The following is a 17,162-nucleotide window of genomic DNA, read 5'->3' as shown; positions in this document are numbered from 1 at the left end:
CTATAGCAGAATTTGCACCATCTGTCACTACCAAAGTTTGTTCCAGTGTTGTCTGTGTCTTCTCTAAACTAATTTCAAATCTGGCATACATTTTGTTTCAGTCTAAGGCAGAAATTTTACTATTTTATTTTTGTCATAAAATTAAAAGGAATAAGGAAGAGGAACATTATTTTTACCTGTGTAAGCTTGCTGCAAGTGAGCAGGCAGAGGTGAGTGAGACAGCGTTGCTGCATGCTGAGCACCTGGCTGTAAACCCTTCAGTAAGTCTAAAGAGGGGAGGGGGGGGGGGAAAAAGGGCAGGGAGGAAGGAAGGGAATGGGGGGAGGGGGAGAGAGAGAGTAAGGAAATCCAACCTTCAGGAAAATAACATTATCTTATTTTACGGTAATAGCTATTTCTGGAGACACCTCAACAGCAACAAATAAATAGCTGATAGCTGGGATGTCCATCAGAAACTGACCTATTCAGGTATGGCTAATCAAAAGTCAGAGCAAGGAGCAGTTTTTCTAGTAGGATGCAGTTCTTCATACCATTTCTTAGACAGAAAGACCAAAATAGGTAACTGATACAGGTTAAAAACAAAGAATTTTAAGCCACTGAAAATAACAGACCCCACCTTGGTTGATACTAAAATTATTTTCTTAGGAAAAAGTATCAGAGCGTCTAAGCCATTAGTAAACTAAGAATTTTTTGAACAATCACAGTATTAAATCTCTTATTGGTATTGTAAAATTTGGAGACTTTTAAAGATATTTCCTTCTTTAAGATATGGGAATAAACCTGAAAAAGTACATTCAAATCCAACTACCTACTATGAATATGACAATGATAAAGTTAAGTCTATCAAAGGTGATACACAACATCTGAATAACATGAATATTGAATTTTTTTTTTTTAAAACCAGAGAAGTCACATTTAATCTCCCCTATGGGGTTTCCTGAACTGAATTTAAGTCACTTAGAGCTTCCATTGCTTCCCTTCTGAATTTCAGTTTTCAGTGCACATCTTTCATTATAGCAGCATGACAACTAATATCACTTACTCTGAGTTAGGCTGTGGTGGAAAGCTGCTGAGGTAGATCCCGAGGTGGTTGTCACTCCGGCTGTGTCCGTCCCAAAGCCAAGCAGCTCCAAGGGAAATTGGAAGGGCACGGTCACAGGAACAAGGCCACCCAGCATCCCAAAAGGAGTTAATGGCGCAGACGTCACATTCTGACTGGTTACAGACAGGGGTGATGCCATGAGAGTCAGAGGTGAGGCATTAGCCAGTAATGATGCTCCTGCTGTTGACTGTACAAAGAGAAGGAGTACTTCAAGATTTTAAAGTTTTATTTTGAGCAGCATCCTCGAAGGAGCTAAGAGTCAACTGTTATCTGTTAAGTATGGTCCTTAAACTGTTAATAAATATCTATTTATTATCCACCTGGGAGCTCTTCCCACTGTTAGTTTGCTAGGCAAGCACAACTACATCTCAGATTCAGAAATGGCAATGTGGTTCAACTCAAGTTTTTCTTGTTAGCTTTGCAGATAATTTCCTTTATCGCCTTACTAATTATGCACAGGATCTGTAGACAGAATTCTAATGCAACATCTTCATTAGATTAACAACACAAGATTATCAGATGCAGCTCTGAAGTTCTTTTAGAAACACAAAATCACCCCCCCCAATACTATTTCTAAAGAGTTGCTTAGAAGTAATAATTTTTAAAAGCTAAAATCCATATTTAAGAAAAAACACACTTCGAGAGAGAATACAGGCTACTGAGATGCAGATATACCTACGTATATATGTATACACATGCCTATACACAAATGCACACAGAGTACTTCGGAGCAAAAGGCAAGAAAAGTTTCCCACTTGGAAAATAATCTCTCTACCTTGCATATGTCACAATTAAGTTAAATGCATTGTAATTTAAAAATGAAAAAGCAGGATTAGCCAGAATGTTTTAGCTACAATAGTTCCCAAACTGTATTAACTCCTCAAATATTAGAAGCTACCCAGCTTTTTCTTGTTTAACTATCTTTTCCTCACTAAACATATCATAATTTTAGATGCTACTGTTCAATTCTCAAATGATCTTTTACAAAACAGCCAGTATAGAAAGCATTTTGCAACAGACTAACTCTCAGATATTTTATAGGTATTTGAGCTAAAAAGATTCAAAGTGTGAACAGGACTCCCAGACCTGCACATCTGGACAAGTAAGTCTTAACTAAAAAACAAAACTTAGGTACATTTTAATGAATACCTGAGACCAAAGTGAAAAGGAAATCTTCTTGAATTCTATTATAACAACTTACAGAAAAAGCAAAGTGATGAAACTGAAAACTCCCAGGAAGAAAAAGGTTTCTATTACCAATTTTGTTCTTAATGTGTTGAAAGCAGCTAAAGAAAGTTTAGCTACTGCTCATAAGAAAACAAAGTGTTAAGACATTATCCTTTAAGCCTAAAGCTACAGATCTCACATTTGTAGAAACTGTTTGTATTAGTAATCTTAGGAGTGACAGCTTCTGTCTACATATATAAGACATACTCCAACCCACACCTGGAAAAGAATATGTATGAAAATCTTTAACAGATCCTTATTCTCTTTTGCATTTAAAAGTATTAATTTCACAATAAGCCCATGAAAAATGACAACTATGATAACCATTGACTATGTAATCTTTAGTGTGTAATGAAAGAAAAGTCATACTGTAATCTCTTGCAATTGTTCCTTCATAAAATGCCTTAAAAGAGAAAGGAGCTTTGTTAACATGCTCTGCCAGGACCCTGTTTACTTTCTGAAAAAGGAGAGAAGTTCAGTGATGGAAAATACTTAGAGATTGCCCTAGAAAGAGACTTGCATTTCAAATGTTTCCATTTATCTCAACTACAGTAGCACTTCATAAGAGGGTTCACCCTGGTCATACAAGTCTGAGTCATTAAGATCTAAAAAGTCTAAGACAGATTCTGCTCAAGAATACAAATGGCACATGATTTCATTAAGAAGCTCCAACATGGCTACTGAACTTTAGATTACTTTGGTTTTGTGTTCTAAAGATGCAACCAGATAGAGCAGTTTATAGCAAAATTTCTATGAAGCTACAGTAGGGGTGAGTTTATATACAAGTAAATAACTGCCAATCAAAAATGAAAGGAGGGAAGCACATCTTTTGGAAACTCTTCCATGATAGGAAAACCATAGTTATCAGATGAAATCACCTAGTCTGACCTTCTATGTATGCAGACCAGGATATTCTAATAAATGACTCATGCATCATTCTTACCTTCTGACTGATCAGCATAATCTCATTTAGAAAGGTATTAAATACCTAAACGCTTAGTGGAAAGAAGATTCACTTCAGCCCTATGCTTTGTATTAGGAATTAGTTCCCCCTCCTTAGTACATTGTACATTATAGCTAGGCTGGAATTAAGGTCAGTAGCCAGCCATTAGATCTTTTAGACTAAAAAAGGCCTTCTGTTACCATGAATCTCTTCCGCTTACCACTTGGACTGTGTGGTAATTTGACTCTAATCTCTTGAATGTACCACACTGACTGAGCCTCAGTCTGCACAGCAGCAACTGCTTTATCAAAGTGCCTTCTGAAGTGTCAACACGAAAAACACATGTGTAAGTCACAATAGTGAATTTAGTAACACCATAAGCTGCCCAGTTCCTCTAGCTGATTTCCCCTTTCTACATACTAAAACATTGTATTTATTTTAGTGCATTACAGTATTTGCTCATGTTACTTGGTTATCCACCGGTCCTGCTCCTGTCCTCCTCTTCATCATTGCCTGTCAGGATAAATTTCCTTCCCCATGTACTCAGCGTTTCTAAAGAGATGACTTGCCTTTTACTTGTAGACATGTTTGACAGAATTCCTCTCATACCATACACAATACTAGTTATTTCCCTAGTCTGTCGTCTTTAAGTACTACCACAACCGTTTCAGGTTCTGTTCCACATCACTGCAACTGCATCCACCAGCTTGTGTGTATTGCATGAGATAAAACTCTCAGTTCCCAACCCATTCGCTGTATGTTCACATGTCAGGGAAGGCACCTTCTGGAGTGCCCAAACTGCATCATACCTGGTTCAGTTCTTCTCTAGGCCCTATGTGGCACCTCTGCGGCCCTTACAGTGTAATCATTGCATTTTTCCCATTCAAAGTACTCAAAGTGATGAGAAGGCCGTGTCAGAGCCTGCCAGACATCTCTTGTTTAATGTAACATCTATTTAAAGTATAGTAGGGTGAAAGACCACAAAAATGCCTCATGAAAATCATCTTCTTACTCATCTGCATCAAAAAAATGATAGCATGCTACAAGAATATAAAGCATTGTAAAAAGTGAGTATCCATGCAATAGCTATGCACACTGTTCAGGAAAATACACAGCTTTTCTAATTTACTATAGACCAAGATTCTGACTTACAATGATTTAGTCTTTAACTTTACTGAAGTAGTAAAGAGAGAGCAATAAAAGGGGGAGGAACACCTCAAATTATCTCAGTAATTAAATCATCCCCAGTAAGAAGAACACACAACTTTGGAAAGCAGATTGTCTTCTGGGTAAATAGGTTTGCATGGCTTTTGCCATCATTACAAATAAGTAAGTATATAAGAACATGCGTATCCAATAATGCAGGACAACAGTGCATCCCCTGAAAACATGGCCACAAAAAGCTTACCTTTTCTAGTGTTTAAAATAAACAAACCAAAACACTGAGTTCTGCTGCACCACCATACAGACTAATCTGTTAAGTGAGGATTCCTTCCCCTGCCCGACCGTTGGATTTCACAATCAGTTGGAAATGCCCATTTCATTAGTGTAGAAAGATTTCAGCATTAGCCTTTATGTTTAGCAGAGCCTTAGCATAAACATTGAATTTATGACTTATTTTCAAATCGAGATATTTTAAGAAAGGATGTTTATGAAGTAAGTGTAATAAATATCAATGTAAGCTATAACTGTAAACCCATTAGATGCATACCTGCACGCTGGCTGCTACAACTGGAGACCCTGAGGCAGAAGATGGTCTGTGTGGAGTTGACAATTGTTTAGTAGCACCCTGTGTTCCACTTCCTGCTCCCCCAGACAGACTAGTCCTACTAGCTCCACTTGAGTTAAGGTTACTGCCTCTGCTGGCAGGTACATTCATTCCAACTCCACCCAGATTATTTTTGCCAACAGTTCCAGAAGGAGAAGAGTTGGGCAATTTTGAAGAAGCCTGAGGGTTCTTTGCAGGCTGAAGGCCTGAGGTGCGATTAGAGGGCAGCAAATTCATTGTGGGAGACTGCCTGCTGATATTTACACCACTGGTCTGTTTATGAAGGGGGTTGCTGCTGGAGTGACTACTCTGGGAAACTAGTGCACTTGAACTGGAAGAACTGGGTGTTGTTGCAGGCCTGGGGGATGAGGTGGACTTGGATGAAAATTTAGGTGATGCATTGGGCTTGGGTGTCACAGAGGGCTTAGATGCAGTGGACTTGGGAGAGGCAGCAGGTTTGGGAGAGGCAGCCATGGAGAAGGGAGGCTTGAAACCCTGGGAAGAAACCTGTGACACCATAGCCTTGGCTAAATAGTTACTAGAGGTAGAGGTGCTGGATGTTGTCCGAGAAACCAGTGGGTGAGATACTTGAGAGCTGCTTCCAGACGAGGCATTAGACAAAGGCAGGCGATACACTACAGACTTATCTTGAGCCTTGATGACTGGTGACGAACAAGACAGTTTAGGATTACTACTCAGTTTCACCACCGGATTGGTCTGTGATTTACTAATAGTTGCTTGTAAAGGAGATACATATTTCTGTTGTACAGCTGAATGCTGGTGCACCTTTGTCACTTGTGATGTTGAGGAAGAACCACTTTGGGCCTCAGAAGATGATACCAAGATATTAGCCTCCTTGGGTCTTTGAGAGGAGGTGGAAATAGCTGCTTGGGTTTTAGAGGAAGAAACATGGGTTTGTGAAGAGGAGGAAGCAGCTTGGATCTGGCTTGACCGCTGTAGTCCTTGCTGAAGTAGTTTGGCTGGCAAAGGCTCCAAGGAAACCTTAGGATTTTGAATTGAAGATCCAGCAATAAGGCCTGAAGAGATACCAGTGTGAACTAAGTCCTGGGGTTTCTTTGGTACTGGCCCTGTGTGACCAGCAATAAGACTTGATGAATGGGGTGTTTGAGCAGGCTCTACTTTCTTTGAAGTTGCCAGAGGCAACTTACTCATGATGCTTGCCAGTTTCTCTTCCCTCAGCCCAGGGCGGGGTCTTGATGTTGGTGTTTCTACAGTGGACCCAAGAGGTGATCCCTTGGCACCATTATTGATAACTGCCAGAGCATCAGAAATAGAATCCAGTGAGGGTGGATGGAAAGAGAGGTCTTCATCCAGTGAGTCATCCAAGCAGATAGTCTCCGGAGCTGGTGTGCAGCTAGAGCCGGTTGGGGTGCAGATAGGTGTGCTGGAACTCAGCGTAGCAGCACAACCTGAATTGACTGAGGACGTACAGGTTTTCTGTTCTTTCTTTGGACTGGAGTCCTGAGAATAGAGGAAAAAAAAACCAAAGAAAGGCTTAGCAGCCTTTCTGGAGCTGAACCACAGGCTTCTTTAGTATAATACTATCATTCTGTAAATTCAGATGAAGATCTACTGTTGAATTTTCCATATAAAGGTACCTATGATACCTAGGTATCAGAGTCCTGCATGCTAATTCAGTATTTATATTAAAAAAACCTAATACTGTTGCTGCACAAAGACAACTACCCCACACAGTTAAGAACAATCTATGCAGCAAAGAACAAGATAGCTAATCTGATCTTTAGGCAAAAGAACTACTGAATTTAGACCAAAGTCACATCTAATGAGAATCTGTATCAACTCACTATGTTATTCCCTCCAACTATGCATTTTTCCTATGTTGCCAAATTTAACACTAGCTGAAAATAAAAACAAAGCATACATTAAAATTTTGAAACTTCGATGCAGTTAGTACCTCTTCATAGCCTATTTTCAAAACTTACATAGTTTAAACTTCCAAAGCTATATAGACAAGTCTTTTGTATCACTTGGTTTAAATCCTACATCACCAAATAAATAAGCCCTCTTATAGCATTTCCTTAAATCACCATTTTCTGATAGAACCCTTCTGCCAGAATTTTTCCAGATCACAGGCAGGAGGCTGTTCAAATCAGAGTCCTATCAAAGTCTTAAATTAAAAACAGACTGCATTTACCTTCACTTTGAGTTTAGGTGCCAGAATCACCTTCTTTTTTGCCCTAAAACAAGGGAGACAGATATGCAAATCAGAAGACAAAAGAAGGACAAGTCATTTTAGTATTAACTGCTACCTTGATTTATCTAAATAAACTAAAAGGATAACTACTGTGCCACAGCTTTAATAATATACTATCCTTGAAATAGAAATTGGGTTAAAATATCAGGAGTGTGTGTGTGGGGGGTTGGGATTGGAAAGAGAACAAGCACACTTTTAATCTGTTTTCCCTTGTCAGATGTCTCTGTAGATATATTAGCTATAAAAATTTGCTGAATTGTTGATATAATCTAGTGTATGTCAAAGTAAGATACTTGTTTGTACTTTTTCCAGCTTAGAAAAACCTCAAAATATCAAGTAATTTCAGCCTCTTACAATCTTAAGAGTTTGCCTGCTTAGCCAAGCTTTATCCAAACTGAAGTTACCTGTAACACCTATATAATTTCACTTTATATTGTCATCTTTTGTCTCATCTCATTTGTATTACATCAAGGTACAAAAACAGTCAGGATGGGTGCTCTCCCTCCCTTTCCCCCCCCGCCCCCTGCAAAATGTTTTATAACTGACAAGCAACAAAACACATCTAGCTTGTTTGTTGCAACAAGCAGTTTAATAAGCTTCTAGTCTTTTCTACAATTTAAATGAACATGATTGTGTCAACTGCAGTTATGCAAGCAAGGATAGCATTAAGGATAGCATTAATACTCCTCAGCTTCAAATTAGAAATTAAGCACTTCTCACCTTCTTGTCTCATTTCTATTTCCTCAAAAGGATCAACAGATTAACACCTAATAGTTCTTTTATTCTCCTTTTCGAAGCAATTAGGAACATGCCTGGTTTTAAAAAGTATCTATCATACTGAAGGTGAACCACTGGGCAGTTTTAGTATTATGCAGAAAAATAGTCTGTTAATCATCTCTATCATAAAAAGTTATAATTTAGATGGCATTCAAAGCCATAACTGGTTACTTGAATACTGGCTTAATGATAGTGGGTCCTCAGAGGGATACAGTGCTGTTTGAGAATCAAGGTGGTAAAATGCCATCGAGATATATAGTCTACTGTGGGTAGGGAGATATTTTTGAGGAAAAGAAGAGCAGAAAATACTACAGTCTGTGGGTTCAATTTGTTATGCTGCATAGCAAAATTTAGGCAGTGTACAGCATTTTGAAATACTTTGATGAGAAGGCATTAATCCAAGAATGTATATCCACTTGAGATATTTAATCACTTAATTCTACCGTGCCACAACACTACAGGCATATTTTGCATTATAAATTTGGGAACTTTATAAGTATCTTTGAAGAAACCCCTAGATAAGCCCTTTTTCTCCCCTCTGTCCAGAAAGAGGTAGTATGAAGATGGGGAAAGAGTAAGAACTAAGCAACACAATACTACGACCTAAATACTAGCAAGTGTCAGTATTATACTCACGGAGCAGAAGTGAGGTGATTGTGAACACTTCGGCTTTCTTTAAAAAGCATCCTGAAAGAGGGGTGGGAAAAGAAACAAAAGGTGATTCTACAGGGACAATCAGCACATGATCCCCAAGTACTCAAATATCCTTAAATTTTCAGAACGCTTTGATTATCTGTCCTCAAAGCAGATGGAAAGTAAATTATCTGTATTGCTATTACAGTGCAGTTAAAGGCCAGCATAAATAGAAGAATACTAATTAAAAAGGGATTAAGGTTACATTTAAAATACTAAAAGTCAACGGCCAAGCAGAAGTCAATACTATTACCTCCTTCAGCAGGACAGAAGAAATATTTTGAATTCTCAGGGCAGCTAACAGTATTTCAAATATCAAATTAAGGATTACTCTAAACTCTTCACACTAAGTACCCACACAGTGATCACAGGTTTGGGGTTTTTTGGTTTTTTTTCTTCAAGCAAGGGGATGGAAGTGGGAAATCAGAATATAGGAGAGAAGCTTGTTTTTTAGTTTAATATTTTGTATAAGCCATTGTGTACTACTTCTGTGACACAAATTACACTGTATCTATGTTTACACTTTACTACAGAGCCAATAGTGCAGCTCCACGAATGGCAAGAGTCAATATAATAATACCAAGAAAGTTCACATGCTTTTACTCCTGTGTTATCAACTCCTGCTCTGTAAAGTTACAATTCCTGACCTGCACTTAAACTACAGCTTGCTATCCAAATGCAGCTATAATCAGACAATTAATGGAAACTCACTCCCCTCCTCAATTCCCAAGTAGGTAAAGTCTAAAGCAGTATTGCACAGGAACAGCCAAGATTTTCCTATACCAATGTCATCACGTAAACACTGACCGCATCACAAACAGCTGTCTAAACAGCTTTCACCACTAACAACACATTCTGTAGAGCTGCAACAGTTATGAAAAAAATCCATGTATCCACAAGTCTCAAGCAAACTAGTAAGAAAACATTAAAATCCTCTAGCTATGGTTCCAATGCTTGCCATTCCACTGTTAAAACTTTCAGCTCCATTCTCACATCTATTTTCTTCACCCCACCAATCTCCAAACCTGCATTATATTACTCTCCATCACCGACTACTATGAAAAACATCAGGGAACAACAGGGACTTTTCTCATTACAGGTTCAGTTTGCCACTTTTAGAACTATCTATCTATTCCTTCCCTCTTCGTCCTTCTTGGTGCTTTGTCTTTTCCTTAGTCTTTTTCATTTGGGACACCTAGTCACCAGTAATTTGTAATGCCACAGTATATAACAGCCATGGCATAAACACACATTAAAAAAGTGTGAAGAAGTTAAAACTAGTTGTTCTGATCAGTGACTTCCAGAAAGGAAACAAAACTCTATCATTTCTTTTCTATGGACTGGCAGTTTTACCATGCAGGAGCTGACCTCTATATTCTCTCTTTCTGTCTCTTACAATATAACCTTGACAAAACATTTCTCCCTTTTGGCCCAGTCACTACAGTTTGGTCACTGCCTGTTTGACAAAGTTACTTACCCCTGTCTGAAACAGATTTTTAGACAGAAAGCAGCCTGAATTTTATCGAAAGGAAAGAGCTATCCCATAAAGGATAGATAACTATTTGCTTCTGAAAAGCTCAAAATACAAACAGTGGTTCCAGTGCAGGTGCTCTTATAACAGCACAAAACTATTTCTTCTCCTGTCAGGTCTCAAAAAATAGTGAGCTGCTGACTTGCTTTCACTGGCACGTAAGAACATCCAGTTTTCTGATAGAAACACTGAAAGCAACAAATTCATTCATTGCAATTATAATCTTTAAGCTCCAACATACTGTAACAACGTAGTTGATTTGTGCTTTGAAACCAACATAATTCGGGTACAAGCTGTGGCATCTAAGCAGCAAGATAAAGATTTCGGATAATGGAATGTTTTTCCAGAGTTTAGCTTAAAATCCTTATAGACAAAATATGAAATATGCATAAAATATAGGACAGAGAACAAGTAGTCTCTCCTTCAGACACCTCCCAGAAGTATGCAGGATGGGATGCAAGTTATATTTAAGATATAAAACCAGTAATGATTGATAAAGAGCAACTCAGTAAAATACATGCTTGATGGAAGTCTTTCACAGTGTTCAAAATAGTTTCTAAATGCAAGTACAGGATAATCTATATGTGGATACATATCATTGTGACATCAAAACTGCCCAGTTTGTAAACAAAGTCTTGCTGGTCAACAGAAAGTTATGTTCAAGCAGCTCTTATCATTGCTTTATTTGTTGAAGCCACTTTTAGAGAAAGTTTAAAAATCTGACAGAACTTTTTAAGGACACTTATCCCATGGAGAGAGTACCTTACATGCTATTATGTTTTCAAATACAGAGTTTTGACATGCTTCTTACGTATTCTAGAATGAGCATACACCATCACCTGACTACTTCACTGCTGTCATCAGTGATCTCTCCGTATTTTCTCTTAAGCAAAACTGCAATCAATCCCAAGTCTTGTCTACTTCAGTAAAGCCTTCAAAATAGGTAACATCTCACTGGCATATTCATCAGCATATTTACTATATAAAGTTAGATCCTTGAGTAAAAAATAAGGCTCCTGTATGCCAAGCAATGTAGTAGTTCATTTGCTCATTTCATTACTATTTCAGAAGCAAATTATTACACCCTCATTTTTTACACTGACTACTCAATGAAATACCAAGTATAGTTATTTTTACAGCTTGATACAGATTTGACTAATCTATACTCAGCATATCCTTTGGCAAATCTATTAGTAGTCATATCACCCTTCACACTTGTGTAGGGATTTGATAGAAAATTGTCTTGTAATGGATGCTACAGAAGGAAAGAATTCAGACTTGTCACCTTGTATTTGCTTTTCCTGCTTCCACTTCAAAATGTTTTAGAACTTTGCCAAATTTGTATTTCAGAATGATTGGTTATCTCATTTTATTCTTACTCTGTGTGGTTGTTCCCTCTTAGTAAGTCAATAGGAATCAAACATAACTTTTCATTAAGAAAACTGGTGTATTTTGAACAGCAGCATCACAGAGCATCCCAATTGCATATAGGAAATAAGAGTACAAAACTTGCTTATTTTTTTTTCTTAATTTGGTGTTGAAATTCCAGCTTATTAAATTTAAAGTCTATGTCACACTGCATCTCAGATCACTTCCAAAATACAGATAACACTGCTTTCTATATCACCCTGCATCACAGGAAAAACTTTCCAAGCAGTCCCCCTTTTCTCCACCCCAAAAAGAAGCATCACAAACAATGAACCATGTTATGAATGTTACTAAATTCAGTCTCTGGCAGATAACTAAAGAGAGTAGTTCTCCAAGAAAAGCAGTGTTCTTTCAGCTCTCAGGTTTACGTAAAAAATGGAAACTTAACTTCTGAAAAAGCATCCACTCTTCTATAATATTCCAGTTCCACTGGCGTGTTTTGAACTTTTAAACAACCCTTAATGTCAGTAGTACATGGATGAATGAAGTGCATCACAACAAATAAAGTTCAATAGTCACAACACAACAAACATATATATATATATATAGTGGGCATTTTACCTTGCCTGCATCCAGCCCTTAGGCCAAAGTGGTTTCACCTCTGTTTCCATAAAGGTTTTGAGGTAATCTTCAGCAGACTGGCTTCTATTTGGCTCTAGCTCATAACATCCCAGCTTGATCTTGACAAGATTACACAACAAAGATCTGCAGAAAGAAACATAGGACAAATGCATTGAAAGAAACAGTCCTTTCTAAAGCTCAACAGAAAAATCCTGAGAAATGGAAGAACTAATGCTGCATAACTGCTGTCCACTGGCAGTTATAGGAAGAGCCTTACCATTTTTTTTGTAAAATTTGCCTCTAACATGTTTGCTACCATAACTGGTATGATTTGTGCCTTGTCACTCTTCTCCTCAGTTTCCATCGGGCCTTATGGCTCATTTCTTTTTATTTTTAGTAACTTCATGTATTTGTTCCCACATCATCTTTGCAGTCTCCTCTGAAATGTCTCCTCTCACTTTGCTCACAATGACTTCTACCTCAGTTAAAAATGGATAATGTCCAAAAGCAAGTGATGAATCGCATTCTACATTGAATTATCATTTCAACAGAACAGCCTTTCTGACAGAGGTGTTCTTTTTTTAGTGTCCTAAAAAAAAAAAATCTAAAATTGTACAGAGTTAGATAATGTCCACCCGTCTAAGCCTCATAAAAAGGCTGAAATAAAAAGCAAAGCTTAAATATCTCATCCTTAAATATGGCTCCTCCAGGCCAACCCAAGCTATGCTGGTTATACATATTCCATGAAGCTCACTTCCCTGTTGTCTTACCATAATATGAATGAATAAAAATTCATTTTGAGAAATCCAATGGCATCTTCTAAATACGCATGCCTGTTCTAAAATCAACTTAGATCTTCCGTGGGAAATTACTAGTTTAGTGGGATTTGCTTGCTAAAAAACATATCTTTCTTAAATAATCTAGATAATTTTAATTTTCAATAAAATCTACTCTAGGAAACAGAAAAATGAGACTTCAGCATTTCAGATAAGAATCTGTATTGCTCTCCAGAGACACAGAACTTGTGTTCCAAGGGGATGCATCCATCATACATTCTGGATTCTGGCTTGCCCGAGGACTGAGAGGCCTGTCAACGCAGCATAGACAATTTTGGTTGTCTGTCTTATTGTGACAGACATCTTAACTGCTCTTTGGATGACAGTGTTTTGTGACAGCATTCCTACAATGGTGTGAAGCAGCTGTAACTCTTACACTTCTGTTCTTTGCTTAAAGCAGCTCATGGTGCTAGGTCCAGAAAAAATTTCCTGCATTTGGACAAATCATAACAAGCAGCGAAAAGAGGTTTTGGCATGATCTTGCCATTCAAGTTAAAGGAACATGTGCGTAGCTTGCTAGCTTGCCTGTTTTGTTCCAGTGCTCTCCATGGCTTCGATGAACTGTGCTTTTGAGAAGGCTTATTTAATAAAAAGTATTGTGTAATAATATCCCCCTAGTGATCACATTATGAAGAAAATGAAAAATCTTGGTGGAGAAAGGTAGTTTTAGCTCACCTCACTGTATCATCCCAATGAAACTTTTTTCTGGGCCCCACAACCCTCTTTCCAGGTTTCTCATCATCATCTTCCTCAGATCCATTTTTCTCTCGTTCATCTTCTGCTTGCAACCTAAGTTTAGCACAATTGTTTTCTTTATAGGTATATGACAGACACAAACTGTTTCCTTAAAGAAGAAATGAGTGCCCTGTTAGGTGGCAGGAAAAAGAGACCTGTCTTCAGATTCTCATTATACCCTTCTGGGAAAGGTAAATAGTTGATCTTCCCTCTTCCTATTGCTTTGTGGTCCTCACTATCACAAGCAAAAATGGCACATGGGATGGATGCCATCAGGATGCTGATAATAAACTTCATTTAGTTCCTCTAATTGGAAATGGAAAGATGATCAATCTATTCATGATTCTGCAAGTCTGAAATCAGCTAGCTAGGAGGGAAACAATTACAAAAAACAAGAACAAAAGCACAGAAGACAGTCAAGAACATGAACACATCTCCTTCTACTGTCTATTAATCTAGCATGCTGGGGTCTCCTGTATCCCTCTCACAGTTTACAATTTCCTTCTCTCAAGATCTATACCATTCGGTTAATGGGATTTCTTTCTAGAGTCAGGTGATCATATCATTTAGATGAAACTCTAGGTACTTTGTACAACTCAAAACTTACGGGCATGTACAAGGAAACTGGAGCATACCACTTTGCTGAGCTCAGGGAATGGAAAACCTGGTGACAGGCTTCCAGCTGGACTCTAGAATGGTCACGTACATACTCCAGAAATACCTACTTGGCATTCTTGGCTTGATTACGGGCCTGACAATCCTCTTGATATTTGCATAACTGTTCAGGCATGACATTACTGACAGCCAGTTTCAGCTTTTGCAGTGGTTCTCTCAAACGGTCATCCTGGGAAAAGATAAACATCAAAGTGATCCTATTAGATGCAAAGTAAAGAGCATTTCAGACAGTTCCTGAGAAATTATTTTCCTCTCACTCCCAAAAGGCAGTATTTCCAGTGCTAACTAGTGACTGCAACAACAGTTTCCTACATCACACTTCATTAATTCTGTTTGGTCCAACAATAGAAAAATGCACACACTTGTAACTTCTCATACAACTAATGTAGTCTTAAGCCCAGAAATCATGAAAGATAGCCACATACAAGAAAATGCTTCATGAACATTATGGTATGATCTCATTGAACAACCCTTTTCAATCAAAAGAGGCAAGAAAAACTGAGTGGATAAAGCAAGAAGACTCGACTGAAGAGTATCCCAACACTCACAAATAAGTAACAAATCAAGTCTCCAAAAACTCTGTGGTATAAAAGTCTTTCGGGTAATGAGCAAAATCAGGACTATATATTTAGGATTATCTCCAAACATTAAAGTGGTATCATACTGCACACTTACCTATATGTTTTAAATTCTCTTCCTACATCTTCCGACTTTGCATTCTGAATCATAACCGTTTCCTGAGAACTATAATACTATGTGCTATTGTGTCCTACTGCTGAATGCAGAAACAGCATGTGAAACTTTTCCCTCCTAGTATGTTTTTAGTTCTCTGCATTCATGATCCTCAGATCCTCTGCAAGTCTTACTTCTGATCTCATCTAAATAGATTTTTCTATTCAAGAGGAAGGCATATATATTCTTTAAGAAAAGTGACTGTAAATGAAGCATAAAGTACTTGCAAGATCAAAGCACAAAAGCAGTATACCACCTCAAAAGACATAAGCTAGGTCATCTAACATCAACCTATCCATTTTTTTCTTGGCACAAAAGTGAACATAATGTTAATTTTTTTAACCTGTCTTAACTATTATTACTGTGGCTCTCTAGCTGTGCTACTTTGATATGTACCTTGTATCCAACTTTCAAAATGAAAAGATTTCATTCTCTTACACAGAAAGGTCTGAAATACTTAGCAAATCCTAGTTCTCAAAATAGCTACATAATAGAAACAGAAAAACAGCACTTAAAACCAATCTAGCAACTAATTAAAAAAATATTTTGCTTCACTGGAGACCACATGGCTGTTGCTCTATCTTTCTGCACTCTGTCCTCACTACTACATAAATGACTTATGCTGGAGCTACTCTTCCCCGCCATTACCTGGACATTGAGGTGTAACTTCTTCAGACGCTTTATCAGTGTGTCCTTATTGCATGGCACAAAAGCCTCAAGGTGAGAGTACACTCCATTGCGGATGGCAGGATTTATCTCCTGTAACTGTAGCTCAATACTGACAAACAAACAAGAGACAGCCAACTAGTGAGGCACTCCAAGATGAAGATGATGACTGAACAAAAACCCTAAGGAAGTTCTGTATGCATAACGTATTTGAGCTATGCATACTAAAAATAGAAGCTTGGGATATACTTTCAGATGCATTAAACTAACCTTTTAAAAAGGAAGAAGTCTTAATCAATGGTGAAAGACCATTCAAAAGACTTTCAGGTACATACTTTCTCAGCAATGTTGAACACTGATATTCAAATTTAATTTCCTTATGCGATTTCACATCAAGCTTGATTCAATTTTGGCTATTACAGTTTCCAGAGATTGCTTTTTTTTATTTCTTAGAGTAAGAACAAAGAACTTTCTATATCAAATGCTTGGTTGAAGGATTACAGAGTCAGAAAAGTCTGCATTTTCCTTCATAAAAGCTGAAGGCATTTAAGTTTATGAAAATGTGGGACAGGAAGAAAATAATGGCAGAGTTTTGTTGAATTTTGCACACAAAGTCAAGGACACAGGGCACTACAAAACACTATACAGTGGATAAAGACAGACAGATACTTAGGACAGGAATTGTATTCATATACAAATCTCTTTCACTACTAACTAGCTTAGACTGATCTGTCTTCATTGACTGTTAAGATCTTTTTTGGAACAATCTCAGTAATACCTCCGCTCCCATACTTTTCCTTTCACTCCCTTTTCCAAAAAGGGGAGTTGTACAGATAAGCACTTACTCCAGCAGAATATTATTCATGTCTTGTGTGAAAAATTTTTTCCTGCCTTCTTCATCAAACATCTTTGCGGCCTGAAAAGACAGCAATAAAAAGCACCCAAATGTTCATAGCACATATTATCCCAACAAACTTAGTATTTTCAGCTTTATAGCTGTATCACTTATTATTTTCCAGAGAACAGCATTACATGAAAAACAAACTATTCTCAGCTATTTAGAAAAGGAAGATCACTATCATATCCAAATAAAAACTCCTCCTTGTTCTAAGGCAAGTAATCATTCTCCTTGAAATCTGCCTGGATCACTGAGGTTAACATACTATTCTTGTTAAAAAAAAAAAAAAAACACTGAAGAAAAGAGAAATGGTAGAGAACTTTGTTTTAGTATCTCACCTAAAATAATATCACC

General features: G+C 37.7%; 1 protein-coding gene across 4 annotated transcripts in view; it reads right to left on the bottom strand.

The window, feature by feature from the left end:
* UBN2 (ubinuclein 2) overlaps positions 1-17,162 on the bottom strand; it is a 53,491-nt gene that overhangs the window by 10,214 nt on the left and 26,115 nt on the right. For all 4 annotated transcript variants that reach the window (XM_026102539.2, XM_064511489.1, XM_064511497.1 and 1 more), the window contains 10 exons: positions 16,756-16,826; positions 15,893-16,022; positions 14,563-14,681; positions 13,778-13,891; positions 12,267-12,410; positions 8,690-8,740; positions 7,217-7,259; positions 4,984-6,522; positions 1,043-1,289; positions 177-266 (listed from right to left, as the gene is read on the bottom strand). In XM_026102539.2, coding sequence (XP_025958324.2) covers positions 177-266; positions 1,043-1,289; positions 4,984-6,522; positions 7,217-7,259; positions 8,690-8,740; positions 12,267-12,410; positions 13,778-13,891; positions 14,563-14,681; positions 15,893-16,022; positions 16,756-16,826 — 2,548 coding nt within the window. The remainder of the gene's footprint in view (positions 1-176; positions 267-1,042; positions 1,290-4,983; positions 6,523-7,216; positions 7,260-8,689; positions 8,741-12,266; positions 12,411-13,777; positions 13,892-14,562; positions 14,682-15,892; positions 16,023-16,755; positions 16,827-17,162) is intronic.

This window comes from Dromaius novaehollandiae, chromosome 1 (genome assembly GCF_036370855.1).
Source record: "Dromaius novaehollandiae isolate bDroNov1 chromosome 1, bDroNov1.hap1, whole genome shotgun sequence".
NCBI classification, from domain to species: Eukaryota; Metazoa; Chordata; class Aves; order Casuariiformes; family Dromaiidae; genus Dromaius; species Dromaius novaehollandiae.
The sequence above is the reverse complement of the archived record's forward strand: the minus strand, read 5'-3'. Positions and strand labels throughout refer to the sequence as shown.